Source organism: Macaca nemestrina, chromosome 7, assembly GCF_043159975.1.
Source record: "Macaca nemestrina isolate mMacNem1 chromosome 7, mMacNem.hap1, whole genome shotgun sequence".
Lineage (NCBI taxonomy): Eukaryota > Metazoa > Chordata > Mammalia > Primates > Cercopithecidae > Macaca > Macaca nemestrina.
The window spans coordinates 170,720,176-170,745,859 of record NC_092131.1 but is presented as its reverse complement, the minus strand read 5'-3'; the positions used below and the strand labels follow the sequence as shown (position 1 = coordinate 170,745,859).

The window sequence follows — 25,684 nt, the reverse complement described above, 5'->3', positions numbered from 1 at the left end:
ACTGCAAGCTCTGCCTCCTGGGTTCACGCCATTCTCCTGCCTTAGCCTCCCCAGCAGCTGGGACTACAGGTGCATGCCGCCACACCCAGCTAATTTTTTGTATTTTTAATAGACATGGGGTTTCAGCATAGCCAGGATGGTCTCGATCTCCTGACCTTGTGATTTGCCCGCCTCACCCTCCCAAAGTGCTGGGATTATAGGAGTGAGCCACCGTGCCCGGCCGTTTTAGAGTTATTTTCATGTCTGTACATATCGTTCTCTTTCATTATACCTAATTTTAATAGTCTTTTACAAACAATGTATGCTTATTAGAACAAGTGAAATAGATCAAATCCACCAACTCCACTTCACCCCCAGTTCACTCTCAATTCTCACTCTTCTTGAATTAAGCCATTCTCCAGACTCATACTGACATTTGGTATCATATATAGGGTTTGGGTTTTTCTTTTAAAAATTAAGAGATCAGGTTTTGAATTATTACTCAGCTAAATTATTTCAGTTGAACAATACAAGGTGAACATCCAGTTTATTCTTTTGATTAAAAACTTTCCATATTATGGATATCTTGTTTCTAGGTGTTTGCCTGCGAAAACATGGCAGTAAGCACCTTCGTACCTGATTTCATGTACTGTGCTGGTGCATTTTATTTCTAAAGTCTTCAAAGAGTGTGTTTGTGTCGTTTAAAAATTTTAATGGATAGTACCAGATTACTGATATAGATGTGTTTCAAATGTAAGTCTTTATAATATCTTTTACTATGCAAGTAAAAATTTTTAATCTTGTCAGATATTACTGGGACTTTGTAATTATGTCAGATACCTTTATGGCTTCCAAATTTCTATCTTACTTGCGAAGACTTCCCCCAGTCTAAAGTTTTGGAATGTTTAATGCTCTTGTTACTGGTGTTATCTTTTCCTTTTCATTTCCATCTGATCGTTGACGATATTGACAAAAGGTTTTTTTTTAATGTAATTAAAATTATCTTAATTCAGAAAATTTTTTGTAGTCTTTAATATTCATTAAGGTTTTTGGTTTTTTTTTTTTTTCCAATATTTTGGGACCATTAGCTCATGATTATATTACCTGGGTCTTCAAAATCAGAGTGAATAACAGTAGTGTTCACAGGTATCACTGTCCTGTCACTGATTTTGGTGTAAGTAGTGTAAATACATTCAGCATTTCACTGTTTGATAGGGTGTTTGCTATTGGTTTTAGAAAATAGTTTCTTTCATAATTATATTGCTTATTTCATTTTTTGTTTAGGAATGACTGCAAATTTTCTTATGCCTGTTTGATATTAACACTTTTTTTCTGTAAATATTTGTGCACAGTAATGAATTGTGTCAACAAATTCCTAATGTTGAACTAATCTTGCACCCTTGAAATAACGCTGATGATAGTCTTCTAATATACTACTGTATTCTCCTAGCTAGTATTTTATTTATTTAGAATTTTTTCCTCTATTCATAATGAAAAATACTATTTTCTCTCTTTGTACTGTTGTCGTCAAGATTTGGATGTTAAAGGTTCTGGTAGCCTCAGATTGGAATGCTGATGACCAGAGTATTGATAATTGTTGAAGATGAGTACATGGGGTTTTATGATACTATTGTCTGTATTGCTGTATATGTTTGGAAATAAAGGTTTTTTTTAAGTGAATTAGAGAGCTTTTTGTATTTTTCTGTGGTCCAGGATAATTAAACAAATTATTTTGTTTTTCCAAGGTTGGGAGATTACAGCTGGAAAACCATATATACGTGATACTTTGTAAAATTATAGATCTTGATTTATCTTTTTATTAAAGATACATTTATTGGCTTCTTTTAAAATATATATTGTCTTGGTACACTGTATGATTTCTGTTTATCTGGGGAAATTATTAATGAATATTTAGTTTTATTTTGTTTCTTGCCACAAACTGATACTGGAATGAATGTTCTTATAAATGTTTTCTTGAGTACATTTGTTAGTACTTCTCTAGAATAAATATAGAAGTGGAATTACAAGGTGTGACCTAGTTACATTTTTTGTTTTGATAATTTCCATTTTGCCTTCAAATAGTCATAAACTTTTACCATCATTTTGTGAATATGTCTGTTTCCCCATATCTTTCCCTACCAGTGATGTTATCACGTGAAAGTTCTCATGGATGATAATATGATTTCTTTTTTTTTTGAGACAAAGTCTCGCTCTGTTGCCAAGCTGGAGTGCAGTGGCACGATCTCAGCTCACTACAACCTCTGTCTCCCGGGTTCAAGAGATTATCCTGCCTCAGCCTCCCGAGTATCTGGGACTACAGGCGCATGCCACCACGCCCGGCTAATTTTTCTATTTTTAGTAGAGACAGAGTTTCACCTTATTGACCAGGATGGTCTTGATCTCTTGACCTCGTGATCTGCCCGCCTCGGCCTCCCAAAGTGCTGGGAATACAGGTGTGAGCTACTACACCTGGCCGATAATACAGTTTCTAATTAATTTGTATTTCCCTAGTTCCTAGTGAGGTTAAATGTGTTTGCATATTTATTACGTATTTGTGCATCCTTTTTGCTGAAAAGCCTCTTTGTATTTTTGCATTTCTCTCTTGAGTTGTCTTGATTGATTTATAGTTCTCTTTTTCTTTTTCCAAGAGACGGAGTCTTGCTCTGTTGCCTAGGCTGGAGTGTGGTGGCTCTGTTATAGCTCACTTCAGCCTCCAACTCCTTGGCTCAAGCAGTTCTCCCACCTCAGCCTCTTAACTAGCTAGGACTGCAGGAGCAAGCCGCAGTGCCTGGCTAAGTTTTAAATTTTTTTTACAGAGTATGGAGCTTGCTATGTTGCCCAGCTGGTCTCAAACTTCTGGGCTCAAGCGGTCCTCTTGCCTTGGCCTCCTAAAGTGCTGGAATTAGACGTGAGCCATCATACCTGTCTTTTCTTTTTTTAAGTATCAAATTCTTACGTATGTTGCTTAGGTCAGTACATAGTCAGCATTTATATTTGGTCAAACTGTGTGAAATTGTTAACATTGAGCTGTTTGAACTAAAGAATTCCCATTTCATTTAGTTCAGCCCAGTATTATATATTTTTCCCAATTATTTGCACGTACTTTATTTTTATGTAATCACTTTTGTTAATATACTGTGGCTTCATTGAGTCTTACTTTAAAAGGCTCCTGTTGATTATGTGAATGTTTAAACTCTTTTTTTAGGACTTGATTTCATCTGAAATCAGTTTATTTTTGTCATAGGGATTTAATTTTTCTACATTTGTGGACAGTTGTCCCAACACCATTTATTAAATGTTGTGTTTCTTCTCCAACAGTTTTGGAATGCTACTTTTATAATAAATTTTGCTATTATAGATGTATGTCTTCATTTTTGATTTTATTACATTAATCTATGTGGTTTTCCTGTGGTAATGCTATTCTAGTTTTAATTACTAGGTTTTTGTAATATTTTGGTATCTGTTAGAGCAGGTTGTCATTGTTTTTGAAGTTGCATTGCCTCTTCTTATACTGTTCTCTTACAGATGCTTTCCAGAATCATTCTTATGCTCTTGATTTTTTATTTTAATGACATATAGTCTCCGGAGTAGAGATGAAGAGAGAATTTCTAAGCCTGGGGCTGTCTCAACTCCTGTAAAGCATGCTGATGATCACACACCTAAAACAGTGGAAGAAGTTACAGTTGAAAGAAACGAGAAACAAACACCTTCTCTTCCAGGTGAGCATAACAAAACACTAAGCTCAAGAAATGTTTGCCATTAGAGTAAAGTAATTGTTAGGATTTACAGAAGATTTTAAAGATGCAATTATTATTGTCCTCATGTGTGAATTTGTCTGCATATGACTTCCAGCGTTTTCCTTATGGGTAGCAGGTTGGCACAAATCAGTAGCCTTTCATGAATGTTATCCTTTACTTTCTAGATGGAAAATGTTTATCGTTAACAACTTCTTGCAATTAAGAAAGTTGTTTTCCAACACTGCTCTTTAAAGAGAAATATGAGATTGGCTTCAAAAAGTTAAAAAAAAAAGTTATTTTGCTTTTTCGAAAGTGTTTTCATAAACATCTTATTGATTATACCTTTATTTATTTATGGTTTTTTGTTTGTTTGTTTTTTTTTTTTTTTTTTTTTTTTTTTTTTTTTTTGAGACAATCTCACTCTGTCACCCAGCTGGAGTGCAGTGGTGTGATTAGCTCACTATAACCTCAAAATTCCTGGGCTCCAGCTGTCTTTCCACCTGATCCTCCCTGCTACAGGTGTGCACCATCACACCTGGCTCTTTTGGGTTTTCTGGTTTCTTTGTGGGGTGTTTTTTTGGGAGAGATGGAATCTTGCTTTGTTGTCCAGGTTGGTCTCCAACTCCTGGCCTCAAACAGTCCTCTCACCTCGGCTTCCTAGAGTGTTGGGATTACAGGCGCAAGCCGCTGTGTCCAACCCAAGAATCGTTTTCAGGCTGTCTGTGCAGACAGAACAGAACAATCAGCAGGTGCTAAGATCGGCTGCCTGGGAGGCCTGGAGATTCTGTTTCTGATGTCTTTCACTTCCTTCTCTCAAATCATCTTTCTTGCTCTGCTTGCTTAGTGGCAGAAATATGGTTATTGAAAACCAAATTAGCATAATGAGGAAAGGTAGCTACTTGGGTAGTCTTAACGGGGAAATGGAGGAATTCTCTCTTCTCATCTATTTTTGTTATTCGTTCCTAAAGAATAGATTTTTCAAATTCTGATTGCTGGAACTATGGAAAACACAGGTGACTGTGTAACATACCTACTTGTTATAAAGACTTCAGAATTATACCATAAAATGTACTCTAATACATGTGGTAGATATGTTCCTCATCAGGTTCTCTGAACTTACGAATCATATATTGCCTGGTTGCTTGCATTATTATTCCATGTTTTTCTAAAGTGAGTCCTACCCAATTTTTTTTTCCTTAGAACCAAAGCCTGTGTATGCCCAGGTTGGGCAACCAGATGTGGATTTACCTGTCAGCCCATCAGATGGTGTCCTACCTAATTCAACTCATGAAGATGGGATCCTTCGGTAATACAATTTTAAAGTTGTATTGTTTTCTTTGTTCATTGTTAGGCATTATTTAGAGTAGGAATTTAATTGTAAACCATATTGCATATATTTTTTAAAATAGTACATACCACCTAATACTATGATTAGTTTTTTTTATTTAACATTCTGCTACTTATATATGATAGTCAGTTAGAAATTAGACAACAGAGGAAATTTTTGGATGCATTCTTCCTCACCACTGTCTCCTGCCTAGTTTTTAAGTTAGGAATTAGAAAAAAAAAATTTCTATTCAGACATCAGAATTTCCACAGCTTTCCAATGGAGCATTAAAAAAAAAAAAATTGTGTTTCTCAATCTCAGCACTAGTGGCATTTTGGGCCAGGTAAGCGTTTATTGTGAGGGGCTGTCCTGTGTATTGTGGCATGTTTAGCAACATTCCTGGCCGCTAGATGCCAATAGCAGTTCCCTAATTGTGACAATTAGAATTCTCTCTGGACATTGCCAGATGTTTCCTTGGGGGCAGAATCATGGTTGAGATTGTTTGAGAACCTGTTCTAGGGTAGTTAGCAACTCAAAAGTAAGTTTTTGCTGTCTTAACACCTTTCATTACTTTACATTTTATACTTGGTAGAATTGAGATGTAAATTTGTAAACAAATTTCAAACCATCATGATCATCAAATTAGTATTTTGTTTGTTTGGTTAGTTTTGTTGTTTTTTTTTTAACAGGGTCTTGCTCTGTCTCCCAGGCTGGAGTGCTGTGGTACGATCTCGGCTCACTGCAACCTCTGCCTCTCGGGCTCAAACAGTCCTCCCACCTCAGCCTCCTGAGTAGCTGGGACGAAAGGACCCATACCACCATACCTAGCTAATTTTTGTATTTTTAGTAGAGATGAGGTTTCACCATGTTGCCCAGACTGGTCTAAAACTCCTGGGCTCAAGCAGTCCACCAACCTCAGCTTCCCGAAGTGCTGGGATTACAGATGTGAGCCGCCATGCCCAGCCCGAATTAGTTTTTTATTGGCGCCGGTAAAGGGGACATGATGTGAATAATTGAAATTTGGCAGATTTCCTCAAATGGGTTGGATCTGGACCCCTGACACTCATATTTTCATTGCTAAAGAAAATTGAGTGGTTGTCTTAGACCCAGCTAGGTAGATAGAAGTAGTTTCTGAAAGAGATGGGGCTTTTACAAGTTTAAAATTGTACAATTTTAATATTAGGTGACTGATAATTGAACCTTTTATAAATTGTGAAGGCATAGGTAGTCCCCTTCTTTTTCCTTTCTTGGGAATTGTTGAAAATTTGCATAAGTGTTTAAGGTTTAGGAAACCGTAATGATAAGATTCCAGAGACGGGCCGGGCGCGGTGGCTCACGCCTGTAATCCCAGCACTTTGGGAGGCCAAGGCGGTTGGATCACGAGGTCAGGAGATCGAAACCATCCTGGCTAACACGGTGAAACCCCGTCTCTACTAAAAATACAAAAATTAGCCGCTCATGGTGGCATGCGCCTGTATTCCCAGCTACTCAGGAGGCTGAGGAAGGAGAATTGCATGAACCCAGGAGGTGGAGCTGGCAGTGAGCCAAGATGGCGCCACTGCCCTCCAGCCTGGGTGACAGAGCAGGACTCCATCTCAAAAAAAAAAAAGAAAGAAAGAAAGAAAGAAAAATTCCAGAGACCTCCTTCCCTGGGAGAACAAATACCAAAGAGGATTTGTGGATGTGGGCAGGATTAGTAGCTGTGCCAGGAAAGGTTTGGTTTTTCATTTAAAGCCAATGAATGGATTTGATGCAGAAGTTAGTGAGTCTGTTTTGCTATTGCAAGCAGTTAATATAATGCAGGCAGGACAAAGTATAAAATGTCAGTCATCGAAGGCACATGACACTGTTGGTGAGATTTGGCCTAAAGTTGTCTTCTAACAGTGGTTTTCAGAAGCCAGGTTTTACTAAAGGGTGGATACTGTGCTCAGTTTTTTTACTTTCTGAAGCACATTAGATTGGTCAGGGTTAGAAGAGGATTTCCAAAGACCTATAGTCTTTGTTTTTGTTTTTGTTTTGTTTTGTTTTAAAGAGGGCCTCACTCTGTCACCCAGGCTAGAGTATAATGGTGCGATCATTGTTCACCGTAACCTCAAACTCCTAGGCTCGAGGAATCCTCCCACCTCAGCCTTCGAAGTAGCTAGGACTACAGGCAACGAGCCACGAAACCCAGCTAATTTTTTTTTTTGTTTTTTTTGTTTTGTTTTGTTTTCTAGTAGAGACAGGATCTTGCTGTGTTGATCAGGGCTGGTAACAAACTCCTAGGCTCAAGCAGTTCTCCTGCCTCAGTCTCCCAAAGTGCTGGGATTATAGCTTGAGCTACCGCACCCAATTAGACCTGGAGTCTTAAGGACTTCGAGGAAATGTTTAAAGAGCTTTCAGTACAGTGGGTTTAGGAGAGGAATCTATGAGAATGCTTTTGACCTGGCTAGGATACCACTACAACCAAGGGACTTGGACCATTTGTAGTAAAGCTGGTAAATAGTTTCATGGAGGGATCAAGGATGCCACCAGCCAGTGAGAGACCTCATCTGATTCTCAGGCTCTTACTGTTATGACAAGTTGATGTTAGTTCCAGGTCAGGTCACCCAATCAGAAGTGAATAAATAGTAAGTTCTGAAAGTTAAGATGGTCTCTTTAGTTGGCTTAAAGAGACTAGAAATCTCTCCTTCCTCAGCACATTCATTCATTTATTTGACTTGTGTTTTTTTGTTGTTATCTGTTAGTTTCTAACAATTTGGTTATTACATAATAAAGACTATAGGGATTTTTTTCTACACGTCTTGTCAGAATAGGTAAAATAGTGTATTTTCTTGGCTAGGAATGTGGGAGTACTTATGAATACCTAGAAAGGAAATATTGTGGGTAATTTTTAATTACAGTCTGTTTCTGTCCAGTCAATTCTTATAAGGCATCTTTTAGTATTTGTTTTGAGGAGTGTCACAAGGTTTCAACACTACACTGATGCTAGAGGTGGGTGTGTATGCATTATTTTTTTTCCATTCTGAGAACTAGAAAGGGACAGAGATTGGATGTGGGGCTAATCTAGAAAGGCTGAATGACTATATGATTTGTATTGTAAAACTCAGAGGGGCAGCCAAGTAAGTTAACTACTGTCAACTACTGAAAGAGTCCACCAACTGCAAAGTTTTTTTAAAAAATCACTATCTATTGCATGTAGAAATCACAATGCTTGGAGCCTTATTTTGACCCATCGTGTCAGGAAAATTAGCCAATTTATAGTTCAATTTCTACCTTTATTTTTAAAAATTTGACTTTTCAGTTATTTAATAGAAATGATGTATGATTTGGGGTAGAAAAAATGGAAGATGTTTTTAGCCATTGGGAATGTACTGTGTATTCCCAAGACTCTTTGAGAGTTGAGAGAACATTGTTTTACAAAGTAATTTTATAAATTAGTTATGTAAAATAATACTTGCATATTAAATTTGAATATTCCAAAACTTTGTTAATCAGAAAATAGTGTTATTAAGTCTGGTTTGAATTCTAACACTAAATTTTACTTAGTAAATCAATGGTGTGTGAGAAATTTTAGAAATGATGTTTCTTTATTAAATTTTGAATGTAGTTTTCACTCTAGTGTTTGCTATAATGTTTTAAGCTCTTCTTAACTGTTTCAAATGAATATCTGTTTTAACAGACCCAGCATGAAATTGGTAAAATTCAGAAAAGGAGATAGTGTGGGATTGCGACTGGCTGGTGGAAATGATGTTGGAATATTTGTAGCTGGCGTTCTAGAAGATAGCCCTGCAGCCAAGGAAGGCTTAGAGGAAGGTGATCAAATTCTCAGGGTACGTCAGTATTGCAACTTACATGGGTTAGAAAGTACTTGGATCACCAGAAAAAGGTATCAAACAACAAGCTTACTACTGTAATTAGATTGTAATCTGTATGCAGTCTCCATTAAGCCAATTAAACTTTCAAGTCAGAATCCATCAGGTCTACCTTATGCGTAACTTCTCACTTCCTATTCTTGTATCTTGCTCTTGTTTACTGCTATATTATGTGTTAGTAAAGAATATGACATTTCATTTCTACCACTAGTGTTCACAGAAATAGAAGAAAATAAGTCTTATATCCCGATGATAATATCTACCAGGTAGTCTTTGGAAGTTCAACTAAACGTTCAGACTGGCAAGACTCTGCCATGGGCCACAACTTGCCAGCAAGCAACATCCGGTGTTCCACTCCCATGTGAGTCATCTTGAAGCAGTCCGCACAGCCTCTGGGACCTTCTTAACCCCAGATAATGGCTCAGGCACAGGGAGATGGAATTCACCTTAAAGGCAGATGTGTAAGCTGCCTGGCTTTGAAACTTCATGCTCCACAAGAGACAGGATCTGTTACACAAATCAGCAAAGCCCAGGTTAGATGCAGATTATCAAGAGAGTCTATAGAGTCCTTCCTTCCTTCCCCATAAACAGTGTCATCTAGTGACATAGTACCATCTTCATCTGTCTCCTGTTTCTTTTTAAAATATCCAAACCTCCATTTGATTTGCTAGATTAAACTATGTCCCATTTTAATCAGAAGGTATCTGTCCGTTGTAAGCTCCTGTATTTATTCTGCTTCTCCACCACAAAGTCTTTACCGTGGCCTCTCTGTTCTGGTCTCTCTGTATTCAGCCTGCCTCTTGCCAGTGTCCTGGATTCAGCCCCCTGTCTGCTGCAGAATCTTGTAGCTTTGTTCACTTTCTTCTCTTTCTGTCTCCCGTGGTTCTTCATCTGTCTTCCACTGTCCTCTTTGTCCTGTTTTGCTGTTGAACTTGTTGAAGGATGTGGTTGAGGTCCTTGCCTGTTTTCTTGTCAGTCGTTGTGGTCATATAGTTTTACAGCCTGGCTTCCACCTTCACCACTACTGAAGCTCAGTTTTCAATAAACCATGGCTGAGCTAATGTCATCCTCAAGCCTCATTTTCCTTTATTTTTTAGCAGCGTTTTGACTGTCTTAATCTTTTTTGAAGTACTTTCTTCCTCAGATTCCATAATACTGCCATTCTGATACTCTAATTTTTTTATTCTTTTCCTGCCTTCTTTACTGATACTTTTAAAACTTGGGGAATGTTGGTTATTCTCTGCTTCTCTTGCTATACTGCCTCTTTCTTGGGTTTGGTTGCTCAAGTGAGCAGCTCACGATCAAAATCTTTTCACTCTGAGCGATTTCCTGAGCCCTGTCCTTTGCTCATTAAATCCTCCTCTTTTTCCCTTCAAACTTAGCATGTCAAAAAGTCAAGGCATCATCGTGACTTCAGACCTATTTCCATCTGATCTGATATGGTGATTCTTTCTGAAGATGTTTACATAGTTGTCAATCAAGTTATGTCAAAAACATTTAAATACAACATGTATAATAATGTTCACTATACCAAGGAAATTAAAGAGACCTATTTTCTTACCTACCTCTTAATCCTGTTTTGAAATAATCAGGGCATACATTTTTTAAATGTGTCTTTTTTTTTTTTTTTTTCTTAAGACAGTGCCTCACTGTCACCCAGACTGGAATGCAGCGGTGTGATCATGGCTCACTGCAGCCTTAAACACCTGGGCTCAAACGTTCTTCCCCTCAGCCTCCTGAGTAGCTGGGACCACAGGCATTCACCACCACACCTGGCAAATTTTTGTATTTTTTGTGGAGACAGGGTTTCACCACATGGCCTAGACTGGTCTCAAACTCCTGGGTTCAAGCGATCCACCTACTTTGGCCTCCCAGAGTGCTGGGATTACAGACATGAGTCACTGCGCCTGGCTAAAAAATGTTTCTTAATAGTTCAGTTTTGTTTTGTATCATAAAAGTGGTGCATGTCAGATTTTTTTTGTTTGTGGGCTTTTTGGCTTTTTTTTTTTTTTTTTTTTTTTTTTTTAATCTGGAAAATTTCCAAAAGGTGGAAGAAGAAAACCTGCCTGTAATCCTGCACAGAGTCACTGGTGACATTTTGGTAAGTCCATTTTGGCATTTAGAATCTTCTAATGGAAGTAAACATTTACTTGGCAGACACTGAGCCTGCGTTACACAGATGCTGTTACAGGGACGCCACAGCGCAGACTGTCTTTTTAAGCCCATTTTCTTTTGATTTTTCTTCTCAGCAACTTGTAAAAAGTTATCTTTTTTCATCTAAATTGGTTAAATTTTACAACAGATTAATGTCAGGGCACACTGAATGTGTTTAAATAAATTTATGCCTTCAACTCACTTTATTTACTTTCTGTTTTTTTTTAAATTAGAGGGTATTCTTTTCTCCACAGTAAAATAAGTTTTTTCCTCTTAAAGACGTGATATTTTCGGCCGGGGGCAGTGACTCACGCCTGTAATCCCTGCACTTTAGGAGGCCAAAGCGGGCGGATCTCCTAAGGTCAGGCGTTCGAGATCAGCCTGCCCAACATGGCAAAACCCCGTCTCTACTAAAAATATAAAAAAATTAGCTGGCCGTGGCGGTGGGCACCTGTAATCCCAGCTACCCGGGAGGCTGAGGCAGGAGAATCGCGAATCGCTTGAACCTGGGAGGTGGAGGTTGCGGTGAGCCAAGATCGTGCCACTGCACTCCGGCCTGGGCGACAGAGGGAGACTCTGTCTCAAAAAAAAAAAAAGTGATATTTTCAAATTAGGTAGACTGAGAGTATCTGTGTATGTTATTTTCATATTCTTAAACAGCCAAGAATGATTTATGAAATCTTATTTTAATAGGTAAACAACGTAGATTTTACAAATATCATAAGAGAAGAAGCCGTCCTTTTCCTGCTTGACCTCCCTAAAGGAGAAGAAGTGACCATATTGGCTCAGAAGAAGAAGGATGGTGAGATGCTGTCAGAAAATGAAGGAGATAAACCTGTGGAGTTTAAGGACTTACAAAGGGATTTATTCCATTTTTTAAAAATAAGTCACTCAAAGTTGAGTGATGAATGAATTTGTTAATCTCAGAGAAAGTTACATATTCTAAGTCATTTAGGGGCACAGAATTTCAGATGATTCTCATTAGCAGAGCATGCTAATAGGACTAACCTTTATAGTATTCTCATTTAAATAAAATGCCATCCAACCCTATACAAGTGATAGAAAGTGTTGATTGATTAGCCATCAGAACCATACAAAAGTATATGAGAGCAGCTTTCAAATTTTGTGCTGATGTTTCTTTTTTTTTTTTTTTTTTTTTTGAGACAGAGTCTCGCTCTGCCACCCAGGCTGGAGTGCAGTGGCGTGATCTTGGCTCACTGCAAGCTCTGCCTCCCGGGTTCACGCCATTCTCCTGCCTCAGCCTCCCGAGTAGCTGGGACTACAGGCGCCCGCCACCTCGTCCGGCTAGTTTTTTTGTATTTTTTAGTAGAGACGGGGTTTCACCGTGTCAGCCAGGATGGTCTCGATCTCCTGACCTCGTGATCCGCCCGTCTCGGCCTCCCAAAGTGCTGGGATTACAGGCTTGAGCCACCGCACCCGGCCTGTGCTGATGTTTCTAAGCAACACACTCAGTTGTTTATTAGCATTAATTCAAGAGAAAACTCCGTTTTTTCTGTAACAAAGTAGATACAGTTTTCACTAAGAGCCAGGGTTCTCAGCCTTGGCACTGTTGACATTTTGGACCAAATAATGTGGTTTTAGGGGCTGTCCTGTGTATTGTGGATATTTAGGAGCATTCCTAACCTCTGCTCACTAGATGAGATGCCACTAGCACACACCCCCTACCCTTTCAGTACACAGATGGGACAGTCAGAACTACATATTGGCAAATGTCCAGTGTTGGATGGCGAGGGATAAAATTACCTTTATTTGAGAACTGCTGATTTAGATATGGAAATATCTATAATGTTTGCAGATAAGTTAGATGATATAATAGAAAACAAGCATGTGGCTTTTGACAAGTTACTTGATGTATTTTCTGCATTAGTTTCCTAATCTGCAAAATGGACATACTAAGAGTTTCAGTTCTTACAGTGATGAATACATGAAATAAAATACTTAATACAGTACCCGGCACATAGTTAGAATTTGTTGGATACTGTTGTTGATATTATCATAGCATCTTTACATAATATACTCTTTGAGATTGTTATCCCACTAAATATTGATAATGTGTTTGTTTTTATTCCTTTTAGTTTATCGTCGCATTGTAGAATCAGATGTAGGAGATTCTTTCTATATTAGAACCCATTTTGAATATGAAAAAGAATCTCCCTATGGACTTAGTTTTAACAAAGGAGAGGTGTTCCGTGTTGTGGATACCTTGTACAATGGAAAACTGGGCTCTTGGCTTGCTATTCGAATTGGCAAAAATCATAAGGAGGTAGAACGAGGCATCATCCCTAATAAGAACAGGTAGGAATGCTTGGATACTTCTCATAGAGTGAATCAAGTAAATGATGATAGATAATTTCAATCCCACTGGGAAATTTTGGTAATGTAAAGAATTATTTTTCATTGTATTCATATCTATAACTGGCTTAGCTTTACAAACTCCTCTTTATTATAACCATTAAGATTTAAACTGAATGTGAACTTCTATCCAGTATTGTACATTTCATTTCATTGTGGGTCTTTTTCCATTTTGCATTTTAAATGCCCTTACTTTAATTTTCTCCTTTCTTGTGTAGAGCTGAGCAGCTGGCCAGTGTACAGTATACACTTCCAAAAACAGCAGGGGGAGACCGGGCTGACTTCTGGAGATTCCGAGGTCTTCGCAGCTCCAAGAGAAATCTTCGAAAAAGCAGAGAGGATTTGTCTGCTCAGCCTGTTCAAACAAAGTTTCCAGCTTATGAAAGAGTGGTTCTTCGAGAAGGTACTTTATTTTCTACAGACTAACCTAATATCCTTTAACGTCAATATGTTTAAGAAAGAAAAGGTATAAAATATGCTGTTTTTCGTGTGAATTTCTTTCCAGCTGGATTTCTGAGGCCTGTAACCATTTTTGGACCAATAGCTGATGTTGCCAGAGAAAAGCTGGCTAGAGAAGAACCAGATATTTATCAAATTGCAAGTAAGTAGCTTCAGGGCTAACTTAAATGAGGTTGGGAGTTACACCTCTAAAGTGAGTGAGTTCTGATTCACTCAATACAAATAAGACTTTTTGTCAGTGAAAAATTGCAGTTTATCCCATTCTTTTAATTTGGTGAGAAAACCCCAGTGACCATGTCCTTGTTCCACCAATTCTTTTAATGAGAAAAAATCACTGTTTAGGAAACTCTTGGCTTCATATGAAAATTGGGTAACATACAATGTCGTGGAATCCTCACAGTCATGCTCTGAGGTAAGGAGTATAATATCCATGTTACAGTTGAGCAGCCTGAGACTTGGATGGTGATTGTGTGGATCCTTACCAGTTTCTTCAGTCTAAACTTCCTGGTGACCCTCAGTGAACGAGTGACAAGACTCGGCTTTGACCACGACCCTTTCTTGCTCCATTCCAGCTCTTAGAGTCATTAAACTGACAAATACACAAATAGTTGAAAAGGGTAATAAAACAGTGCTACTGTTATCAGCTGTTATTATTGCAGACATTTATAACAAGATAGTAAGTATAAGTATTGAGGTTGCAGTGCTTTGTTTGCCAAATACGTTTTGCTTACAGATCCTTGTTTTATTTACTTTATTTTTTTAGAGACAGAGTCTCACTCTTGCCCAGGCTGGAGTGCAGTGGTTAGATCATTGCTCACTGTAGTCCCAAACTCATGGGTTCAAGCAATCCGCCCACCTCAACCTTCCAAGCAGCTAGGACTACAGGCGTGTGCCAACACGCCTAGCTAGTTTATTATTATTATTATTATTATTATTATTTTTGTAGAAACGGGGTCTTCCTTTGTTGTCTAGGCTGACCGTGAGCTCTTGGGCTCAAGTGATCTCTGGCCTTGGCCTCCCCAAGTGCTGGGATTACCGGTATGAGCCACTGCACCCGGTTTTGTTTTATTTTTAAACTGTTTTTGTAATTATAAAAGTGCCATTCTCTGTTTCGAAAACTTGGAAAATTAATTTTTACACATATCACCACCATATATTTTATTCCATTGTATTTTTTCCACTCTTTTAAGCATATTTTGGCAAAGTTTTATTTGTACTGTTTAGAAAAGTTTATATCCTATTTTCCTTTTTCATAGGTAATGGCATATTTTCATTTTATTATTCTGCAATTTTTGGTTCATTTAGCCTTTTTTTATATCGTTTGTTTCAAATTTATATTACTATTACAAAAGATACAGATATCTGTCCGTATTTTGTTTGCTTGTTTATGCCCTGCTTTGTTTCCCAAAGGATTTAAATCCTTTGTAGCTGTTCCCATAATTATGATGAAGTTCCTGCTTTCCAGAGACTTGTGCTGGGGATTTTGTTCCCACTGGCACTATATGACCTTCAGTAAGTTGTTGTTGTTGTTTTTGTTTTTGTTTTTGTTTTTTTTGAGATGGAGTCTTGCTCTGTCGCCTAGGCCGGAGTGCAGTGGCGCAATCTCAGCTCACTGCAAGCTCTACCTCCTGGGTTCACGCCATTCTCCTGCCTCTGCCTCCCGAGTAGCTGGGACTACAGGCACCTGCCACCACGCCCAGCTAATTATTTTTTTTTTTAAAGTAGAGACGGGGTTTCACCGTGTTAGCCAGGACGGTCTCAATCTCCTGACCTCGTGATCTGCCCGCCTCGGCCTCCCAAAGTGCTGGGATTACAGGTGTGAGCCACTGTGCCCAGCTGACCCTCAGTAACATCTTTAAACTGCACAGTGTTAATTTAAAGAATCAGAACATCATCTTTTCTTTAATACATTGCTTTTCATTTGATTGCCAATTAAATTGAATAAGGATATTTATTTTCTGAACATCAGAAGATTTGCAGACAAATGATTTGAGTAAAATCTGAGCAAGTTAGAAAATGTTTATTTCTATCTTTTTAGTTTATTCAGAAGAGGTTTTGTTTTGTTTTATTTTGTTTTGTTTGAGACAAGGTCTTACTCTGTTGCCCAGGTTGGAGTGCACTGATGTGATCTCAGCTCACTGCAACCTCTGCCTTCTGGGTTCAAGCGATTCTCCTGTCTCAGCCTCCCCTAGTGGCTGGGATTACAGGCACCTCCCACTGCGCCTGGCTAAGTTATCTGTAGATGACATTTCACCTGAAGAAGTTGGTGGTGACCCTTATCCATAACCAAATGTAGGATTTTTAGATTTGGGAAAAGCAAGTATGATGACTTACAAAGCTCTGCCTTAAAGGGTAATACATTGGTTTAATCAGGTTTACTCCACAAAGAGGAATTCAGGTAGCTTAGTTGTATATCTTCTTTGAATCTAATGACAGTCTTTTGAATTGAGGAGTTAGTCACATTTTTTTTCCAGCCAGAATTCCCAGTTGGTCTTTCTTCTTAATTCTCCAGTGTTCACTAGATTTGAAATTCTGCCCTGCTTGCCCATGGTGCTTTGTCTTATGGTAGTCTCATTCTCTAAAACCATTTATCCTGACCATCAGTGTGACTTGTCTTTCCAGATCTCTGCCTTTGTCTGATCTCTGAAACACCAAAGCTCTTCCTTTCCTTTCAAACTTTCCTTGTGACCACAGTCACAAACGTTGCTGTGCTCTGAGATGGTGGTTGGAAACCAGTCCAAGCTGCATTTGGCACATTATACACCAGTGAAGACAGGTTGCCAGGATGAAGCCATAGGTTGTCTCACAGTTACAGATGAACAACTCCCTGCCCCTAGGTTCCCCTTCTACTGATGTAACTAAGGTCTCTAACCGAGAACTCTCTAGGCAATCTGCTATAGCACCATTACTGATGGTTGATGGACATGCCAAGGTGTTGACCTCTTCAGCCAGTAGTGGCTGGTTAGAGCTTGGCAAAGGAGCAGCCTCCTCAGTTTATCTCAGTGTGCCATACAAGTAATATTTTCTCTGGATGTTACAGTGTGAAAAGGGGTGGGAGGTAGTGCCGTGTTGAGCCATGTTAGAGCCCCAGGCAAAAGAAAACAATGTGCATTCCTATATATTTTTTCTTCTTTAATGGCTAATTTTTTTCCAGACTATTAAAGTAGTTGGAAAAATAGTGAAAAAAAAAATGAGAAGTGTGCATATTAAAACTTACTTTAAGTACTGCATGCATAAGACAGTTTCCACAAACAAAGTACTGTCCAGCCCGGCATATCAGTGGTGGCCAGCAGTTGAGAAACTCTGATCTAACCAATGAAAATTTGATGTCTTATTTTTGTCCTGACATAATGAATAGAGAGTGAACCACGAGACGCTGGAACTGACCAACGTAGCTCTGGCATTATTCGCCTGCATACAATAAAGCAAATCATAGATCAAGTAAGTTATTAAAATTTGGCCTATTTCATTATGTTATTGTGGTTTTGAGTGGGATGGGATTTGGTTAATTTGAAAGTAGAAGGTAGTTTTTCTAAGACTATTACTGACATACTATAAGAAAATTAAGCCCTTACTGAAAAGCATTATAATAATTACTTTCAAGGGAATAGTTACTGTAGGCATCAGAAGATTTTTCATTACCAGAAAACAAGTGTATGATGTTTAGATGTAATTAACAGACTGCTTATATATTACATCAGTACAATTCAAGTTGTAGTTTGATATTTACATTTGTAAGGAATGTCAGGAACATTAAATTCTTAAACTTATTTTTTTCTAACTGCACATGGATAATACTGTCAGATGGCGGTGTTAGGGCTAAGTCTTAAAAGTGAACTTCATAGAAAGGTTTTTAGAAATTTGGCTAGAAATGGAATTGAATTAACTTAAAATTAGTTTTTTAATATGTGCTCCTGAGACATTAGAATACAATTAAAGATCCGTTACCACTGAAATTTTGTTTGTTTTTGTTTTTGAGGTAGGGTCTTGCTCTGTCACCCAGGCTGGACTGCAGTGGCGTGATCTCGGCTCACTGTAGCCTCCACCTCTCAGGTTCAAGCAATTCTTGTGCCTCAGCCTCTGAAGTAGCTGGGATTACAGGCGTGCACCACCGTGCTTTGCTAGTTTTTGTATTTTTAGTAGAAACAGGGTTTCTCCATACTGCCCAGGCTGGTCTCGAACTCCTGGCCTCAAGTGATTCACCCACCTTGACCTCCCGAAGCGCTAGGATTATAGGCATAGCGTGAGCCACCGCACCCAACTGAATGTGATGATTCTTAATGAATGATGTCTTGTGTCTTTGTATATACTTTGCTTTCTTTTTCTAGGACAAACATGCTTTATTAGATGTAACACCAAATGCAGTTGATCGTCTTAACTATGCCCAGTGGTATCCAATTGTTGTATTTCTTAATCCTGATTCTAAGCAAGGAGTAAAAACAATGAGAATGAGGTTATGTCCAGAATCTCGGAAAAGTGCCAGGAAGTTATATGAGCGATCTCATAAACTTCGTAAAAATAATCACCATCTTTTTACAAGTGAGTATGTTAATAAAGGCCTTCTTTCAGCTTACAATGCGTGGGCAACATTAAGTAGGCCAAAATGTTACAGTGTTCAAATACTAAAACTTACACAATCTTTTCTTGGAAAGTTTCCTGTTGTGTTAACAGCTGCTGTTTGGTTAAAAGAAAATATACAGTAGCAAAATAGAAATTTCAGATGTTTGCATCCTCAGATACCATCTTTCAGTAATGACGATTTAGCTGTAAGCAGGGTTGAATTCTTCGGACTTTTGGCAGTGCTCTAACCATAAAACTACATCGTTAATTTATTTTCAGCTACAATTAACTTAAATTCAATGAATGATGGTTGGTATGGTGCACTGAAAGAAGCAATTCAACAGCAGCAAAACCAGCTGGTGTGGGTTTCTGAGGGAAAGGTAAGACATTTCCTGTTACGTTTTTGACTTGTTCAGTAAACTATGTAACTAATCAGAGATGCTTTTGAGGTACCAGTGCTTTCTAATTAGATCAACATTTTGGAGAAATTTAGGGAAAGTTAGCTTTTAGGTTTTTATAATTTGTGTGTAGGGGTTATGAAAGTTGTTTCTGATGGTAAGAGAATTCTTAAATTTTCTCACTTGTTGAATTACGACTACAGTAGGATTGTCTCCTAAAGAATCTCAAATTACAATGAAGAGCAGGTTGAGTTCTGATGCTGCCCCTGTCTGGCTATGAATGACGACTTTGAGCCTGGCTTCAGTTTCCTCCTCTGAAAATGAGGGGATTTGGAGGCCTAGATGAGCATCTCCCAAAGTGCTGTCCTCAGCATTCTCAATTCAGGACTTGCTCTGAGAGAGAAGGCACTGTGAAGGCAAGCAGCAGGTGGGAAATAAACCCTAGACCCCTTCAGGAGTATCCTGGTACCCACTGGCATTGAAAGGCTCTGAGACATCTTAAAGTTAAAAAGCCCACTACATGCATTTCCTCACATTTATTTTTCACTCAACACCTATTAACATTCTTACAACATACTGGGAGATATTGAACAAAGTACTAGATCCTTCCTGGCTTTGAATTTTGTTTTCTATATGTCCAAATGGCCAGCTTTAAAATAACTACTTTCTATTGTCAGTCTTTCTGGTTTTATAGCAATCTTTGATGGGAAGGTCTATTTATTTTGTCTGGAGAGTTAATCATTTCCTCCTAGTACACCATTGAAGGAAGCTTTTTTTTTTTTTTTTTAAATGTCTTTTACCTTTTTCAGATCAGTGCAATAAGTTTTGGTTATTAGGGAAGATTGAGAATATCTCTGGTTTTTATTTTGTTTTTTGTACTTCTTGTTGGTTTGGTTTTTGTTGTGTTTTGCCCCCGCATGGTCCCTCTCTTCCTCTGCCTGGCTGTGGCTACAGATGGCTCTGAGAGTGCATGCTGCATGCTTAGGACCCCCCGTGTCCCTACCCAGACATACACAGCCTCTGCAAGGAGAGCTATTAACACTGAGAGGCAGTGTCTATTGTTCTCACCTATAGTAAGGTGTCAGAACTATGGTTTTTCTCTTTGTGAACCAGTCTGGGGGATGGACCATGTATATAAGAGCCTAAGACCACTCTGAATAACGTCATCTGGAACTTGATAGGAAAATGAAGGTGGAAACAAACCACACCACTTGACAGGAACACGCTATTACTAATTTCTACTTTTGCAGCACTTGAGGATTGTAGTCATCTTCATACTGATCTTCTATAGCAACACAATTCTATTAACATCCTTTGTCAGGTCCAATGTTAATAGCTTGCACTAGTGAATTCTTAAAATGAAACTAGTCTATAAATGTTTTCCCAAAATGCACAAAGTGTACGTGTCCACCTGAGAGGCTTTTTAAAATCCACAAATCTTAATTGTTTATAATTTCTTTTAGTGATATTCTTATCTGCTTTCTTTGCTTGGTTTTAAAATAAAGGTCCAATTTTATAGCTTTTTATGTGAGGAAAAACAGGTTATTATCAGGCTAAACTGATGCATTTTGTAAGGCAGAAAACATTGTTATAACTTAAAGCTTATCTTCCTGTCCCCTTCTTTTCAAGTATATTTCATAGAATAGATTCTTAAACTAAAACCACTTCATTTCACATTGACTTTCCTGAACCAACTATTTTGACCTAATTGCTAGAAAGAGTTCCTTTTTACAAGATCTAACACAGTCTTATATGTTCCCTGCTAAACCAGGAAAAGTCATCCTGAGGCTTTCTTAACATATTTCCTAGTTCAAAGCAACTCATCGTTCTTGCTCACATATGCATTTCAAACCAGCTGCAAAAACTAAGTGGATTGATTAGTTCTAAGTTCTTTCTGCCCAGACTTTCAATATTTCCTTGAGTGGCTACTGGATTATAGTATTCAGAACCCTGGCAAGTTAAAGATTAGAGTAGATAGCAAGAAGACTTTTCTTCTGCAACAGTTGTTACCGAGTTTGGAAGCCATTGAGACTTGTTCAGAGAGATTGTGCTCTAACAGGATAGATCCCTGGATTCCCACTCTCCCCAGCCCAGGCTGGCAGATACTCTCTCAAAAACCGGAGCATGGGGAGACCTGACACACCCTAGTCTTTCTTATCAGGAAGGTCGTGCTGAAGGTCAGAGTCTTAACAAGCCAAGCTTGGGGACTGCATGGAAAGCTCCATTCAGGCAGCTTGACTCCCATGACCATGCTTCTGGCACAGCAGATGTGCAGAGCCACACCAAACCTGCTAGGTAATAGCAATACATCTTCCTGGAGGACAAGAGTCTTATGTTTGTCCTTCAGTCCATACTGAAGTGGAAGAAATACTTTCTGATTTCTGGATTCCAGATCCTTCAGCTGTCATGACTGAGCACATTGTCTAGGCAGGGTCTTCAGGGAGTGTTCTTTTTAATCCAGGTACTAGTGTCACATTAGTGTCCAGTGATAACCTGTTGATTGCAACTCTGTAGCTTCCTTTCCCTCAAATACTTCTCACTTTCTTTCTGATCTACTCAGAAGACAATCAACATAAACTATTAGAAACTGAGTTCTTAATTATTTACAAAAGAAAAGCATTACTGTATTTTTCCCTCTCCATCCGTTGGATACTGCTTCTATGAAAAATAATAAAGAATTTCTTCTTAATGTGGCAACCACCACATAGGTGATGATTTCCATTGTGTTTCATAACAGCTTTAAGGGCCAAATGTTTAACAGGTTGTTTTAGTCTACTCTTGAACTGCTGTAAAGAACTACCTGGGACTGGGTAATTTATAAAGAAAAGAGATTTAATTGGCTCACAGTTCTGTGGGCTGTACAGGCTTCTGCTTATGGGGAGGCCTCAGGAAACTTATGGCAGACAGTGAAGGGGAAACAAGCATATCTTAATTACATGGTTGGAGCGGGAGGAAGAGAGAGAAGCGGGGAGTGCTGCACACTTTTAAACAGACAGATCTTGGGAGAACTCTTATCACAAGATAGCACTAGGGGGATGGTGCTAAACCATTAGAAACTGCCCTCATGATCCAATCATCCCCTACCAGGCCCCACTCCAACACTGGGAATTATAATTCAACATGAGATTGGGCTGGGGACACAAATCCAAACCATATCATTCTGTCGCTGGTCCCTCCCAAATTTCATGTCCTCCTCACTTTGCAAAATAGAATGGTGCCTTCCCAACAGTGCCCCAAAGTCTTAACTCATTTCAGCATTAACTCAAAAGTTGAAAGTCTCATCTGAGACAAGGCTACTCCCTTCTACCTAGGAGCCTGTAAAATCAAAAACAAGTTAGTTACTTCCAAGAGACAAAGGGGATTTAAGCATTGGGTAAATACTCCCTTTTGAAAAGGGAGAAATCTGCCAAAATGAAGGGCCTCCAGTCCCCATGCAATTCCAAAAGTAAGTAGATTAGTAATCAAATCTTAAAGCTCCAAAATAATCTCCTTTGACTCCTCAGCTCACACCCAGGCTACACTGATGCAAGGGGTGGGCCTCCAAGGCCTTTGAAGCCACGCAGGGCACAGCCCCTGTAGCTGCTTTCATGGACTGGCATTGAGTGCCTGTGGCTTTTCCAGGTGCATGGTGCATGCTGTTGGCAGACCTACCTTTCAGGGTCTGGAGGACAATGGCCCTCTTCTCACAGCTCCACTAGGCAGTGCCCCAGTGGGGACTCTGTGTGGGGGCTCCAGCCCCACGTTTTCCTTCCACAGTGCCCTAGAGGTTCTCCATGAGGGCTCTGCTCCTGCAGCAGACTTCTGCCTGGACATCCAGGCATTTCCGTACATCTCTGAAATCTAGGCAGAGGCTCCCAAGCCTCTACTGTCTGCCTCTGTACATCCACAGACTTAGCACCATGTGGAAGCTGCCAAGGCTTAGGGCTTGCACCCTCTGAAGCAACAGCCTTAGCTGTAACTTGGCCCCTTTTGACCATGTCTGGAGCTAGAGCAGCCATAATGCAGAGCACCATGTGCTGAGGCTGCACAGAGCAGCAGGGCCGGGCCTGGCTCACAAAACCATTTTTCCCTTCTAGGCCTCCGGGCTTGAGATGGAGGGGGCTTGAGATGGGAGGGGCTGCCACAAAGGTCTCTGAAATGCCCTGGAGACATTTTCCCCCATTGTCTTGGCTGTTAACATTCTGTCCCTCCTTACTTAGCAAATTTCTGCAGCCAGCTTGAATTCCTCCCCAGAAAATTGGTTTTTATTTTTTACCACATGGCCAGGCTACAAATTTTCCAAACTTTTATGTTCTGCTTCCCTTCTAAATATGAGTTCTAGTTTCAGATAATCTCTTTGTGCACACATATGAACACATGCTGTTAGAAGCAGCCAGGTCGCTTCTTGAATGCTTTGCTGTTTAGAAATTTCTTCCACCAGGTACCCTAAATCATCTGTCTCAAGTTCAAAGTTCCACAGATCACTAGAGCAGGGGCACAGTGCCACCAGTCTCTTTGCTAAAGCATAGCAAGAATTAATGACCTTTACTCCGGTTCCCAGTAAGTTCTTCTTCTCTGTCTGAGACTTCTACAGCCTGAACTTTATTGTCCATATCACTATCAGCATTTTGGTCAAAACATTTCTACAAGTCTCTAGGAAATTCCAAACTTTCCCTCATTTTTCTGTCTTCTTTTGAGCCCTCCAAACTGTCTCAACCTCTGCCCATTACCCAGTTCCAAAGCTGCTTCCACATTTTCAGATATCTTTTTGGCAATGTCCTACTTCTCTGGTACCAATTTACTGTATTAGTCCATTCTCACACTGCGATAAAGAACCACCTGAGACTGGGTCATTTATAAAGAAAAGGTTTAATTGGCTCACAGTTCTGCGGGCTGTACAGGCTCCTGCTTCTGGGGAGGCCTCAGGCAACTTGCAGTCATGGTGGAAGGGGAAGGAAGCACGTCTTACATGACTGGAGCAGGAGGAAGAGAGTGGGGGAGGTGCTGCCCACTTAAAAAAACATCTTGGGAGAATTCTACCACAAGACAGTGTGAGGGAGATGATGCTAAACCATTAGAAACCACCCCCATGATCCAGTCACCTCCCACCAGGCCCTTCCCCCAACACTGGGGATTACAATTCAACATGAGATTTGGGTGGGAACACGAATGCAAACCATATCAGTTGTTTCCTAAACATAAATATATTAGCTCTTGTTCAACTTTTGAACTGTTGGGTTTGTTTCATAGGTATTCTCCCATGTGCTGTTCTGTCAGTGTGTCCTTGTTTCTGTGAGCTTAGTTTGGTAATTCTCCCTCTTCTCCTTGCTTAAAAGGGCTGAAGAGCTAGTCAGTAGGTTTTATAAATCTGAGCAGTGTCAGGGTTTCTTCGTCGTCTTCCAGGGCTGGGCCCTGGAGTCTGACTTTGTCCTGGCTTACCAGCCACTGTTTCCTTCATCCATGCCCTTCAGATCTCAAGGGGTGCTCTGTGTGTCTGTATGTGTGCTTGTGCAATCTTCTTGACTTTTCCTTATCAGAAGTTTCAAGAAGTAGATGTGACTTCTCCAGAGAAAGATATCCTTTTCAATCTCCCTTATACGATAAAGGCCATCTCTTAAAGAACTACTGAATAAAATTTGTAATTTACTTTTATTTGACCCAGGCGGATGGTGCTACAAGTGATGACCTTGATTTGCATGATGATCGTCTGTCCTACCTGTCAGCTCCAGGTAGTGAATACTCAATGTATAGCACGGACAGTAGACACACTTCTGACTATGAAGACACAGACACAGAAGGCGGGGCCTACACTGATCAAGAACTAGATGAAACTCTTAATGATGAGGTTGGGACTCCACCGGAGTCTGCCATTACACGGTCCTCTGAGCCTGTAAGAGAGGACTCCTCTGGAATGCATCATGAAAACCAAACATATCCTCCTTACTCACCACAAGCGCAGCCACAACCAATTCATAGAATAGACTCCCCTGGATTTAAGCCAGCCTCTCAACAGGTAAGCAGCAAACATTCAACGTTTTGTAGATAGAGGTGCATTATTAAATTTTAGAATGTGGTGATTGAGTTAAAAATATATATGTTGTCCTTTCTCCAGATTAAGAATTAATCTTCAATTTCAATTTGAGAGTACCAAGGACTTAATTCTAAATTTTGTGTGTTTGTCTTAACACAGCAATGTACTGGATTTTTTTTTTTTTTTTCTGGAAAGTTTAGGACATGAGGTCATAGTTTTGTTATTCAGCACACTTAAAATGTATGTCTACCAATCACTATAAATTGAAGTGGGAAGTTAGCAGTAAACAGAAACACTATATTTAAAATATTTTAAACACTTCACAGAAAGCAGAAGCTTCATCTCCAGTCCCTTACCTTTCGCCTGAAACAAACCCAGCATCATCAACCTCTGCTGTTAATCATAATGTAAATTTAACTAATGTCAGACTGGAGGAGCCCACCCCAGCTCCTTCCACCACTTACTCACCACAAGCTGATTCTTTAAGAACACCAAGTACTGAGGCAGCTCACATAATGCTAAGAGATCAAGAACCATCATTGTCGTCGCATGTAGATCCAACAAAGGTACCTGTGCTGCGGTGTTGCACTCATTTGTTGCTCTCCATCAATCTGGCACATGATCATTTTTGCTTTGCCCTTTAAGTGTTTCTTTTGCTTTTTTACTGCGGGCTTGTACACTGTAATGCTTTCAAATCAATACAAATCATTTCAGTTTTGTAGTTTGCATGGCTTCCATTGGTATACTGATTATTTGAAAACAGGCCTTTTAATTGAGATTTGTGCTTATTGTTTATTATTTTTATTTTTGGCTTTCAGTATCTTCCAGAATTC

At 39.3% G+C, this 25,684-nt stretch overlaps 1 protein-coding gene across 13 annotated transcripts in view; it reads left to right on the top strand.

The window, feature by feature from the left end:
- Positions 1 to 25,684, top strand: part of LOC105497535 (tight junction protein 1) — a 364,046-nt gene that overhangs the window by 320,757 nt on the left and 17,605 nt on the right. For 10 of the 13 annotated variants that reach the window (XM_071067225.1, XM_071067220.1, XM_071067219.1 and 7 more), the window contains 12 exons: positions 3,559 to 3,698; positions 4,917 to 5,022; positions 8,705 to 8,855; positions 11,745 to 11,853; positions 13,148 to 13,367; positions 13,643 to 13,827; positions 13,930 to 14,025; positions 17,242 to 17,324; positions 18,212 to 18,422; positions 18,723 to 18,823; positions 24,483 to 24,833; positions 25,178 to 25,417. In XM_071067225.1, coding sequence (XP_070923326.1) covers positions 3,559 to 3,698; positions 4,917 to 5,022; positions 8,705 to 8,855; positions 11,745 to 11,853; positions 13,148 to 13,367; positions 13,643 to 13,827; positions 13,930 to 14,025; positions 17,242 to 17,324; positions 18,212 to 18,422; positions 18,723 to 18,823; positions 24,483 to 24,833; positions 25,178 to 25,417 — 1,993 coding nt within the window. The remainder of the gene's footprint in view (positions 1 to 3,558; positions 3,699 to 4,916; positions 5,023 to 8,704; positions 8,856 to 11,744; positions 11,854 to 13,147; positions 13,368 to 13,642; positions 13,828 to 13,929; positions 14,026 to 17,241; positions 17,325 to 18,211; positions 18,423 to 18,722; positions 18,824 to 24,482; positions 24,834 to 25,177; positions 25,418 to 25,684) is intronic. The other 3 variants (XM_071067227.1, XM_071067223.1, XM_071067221.1) reach the window with 1 other exon arrangement.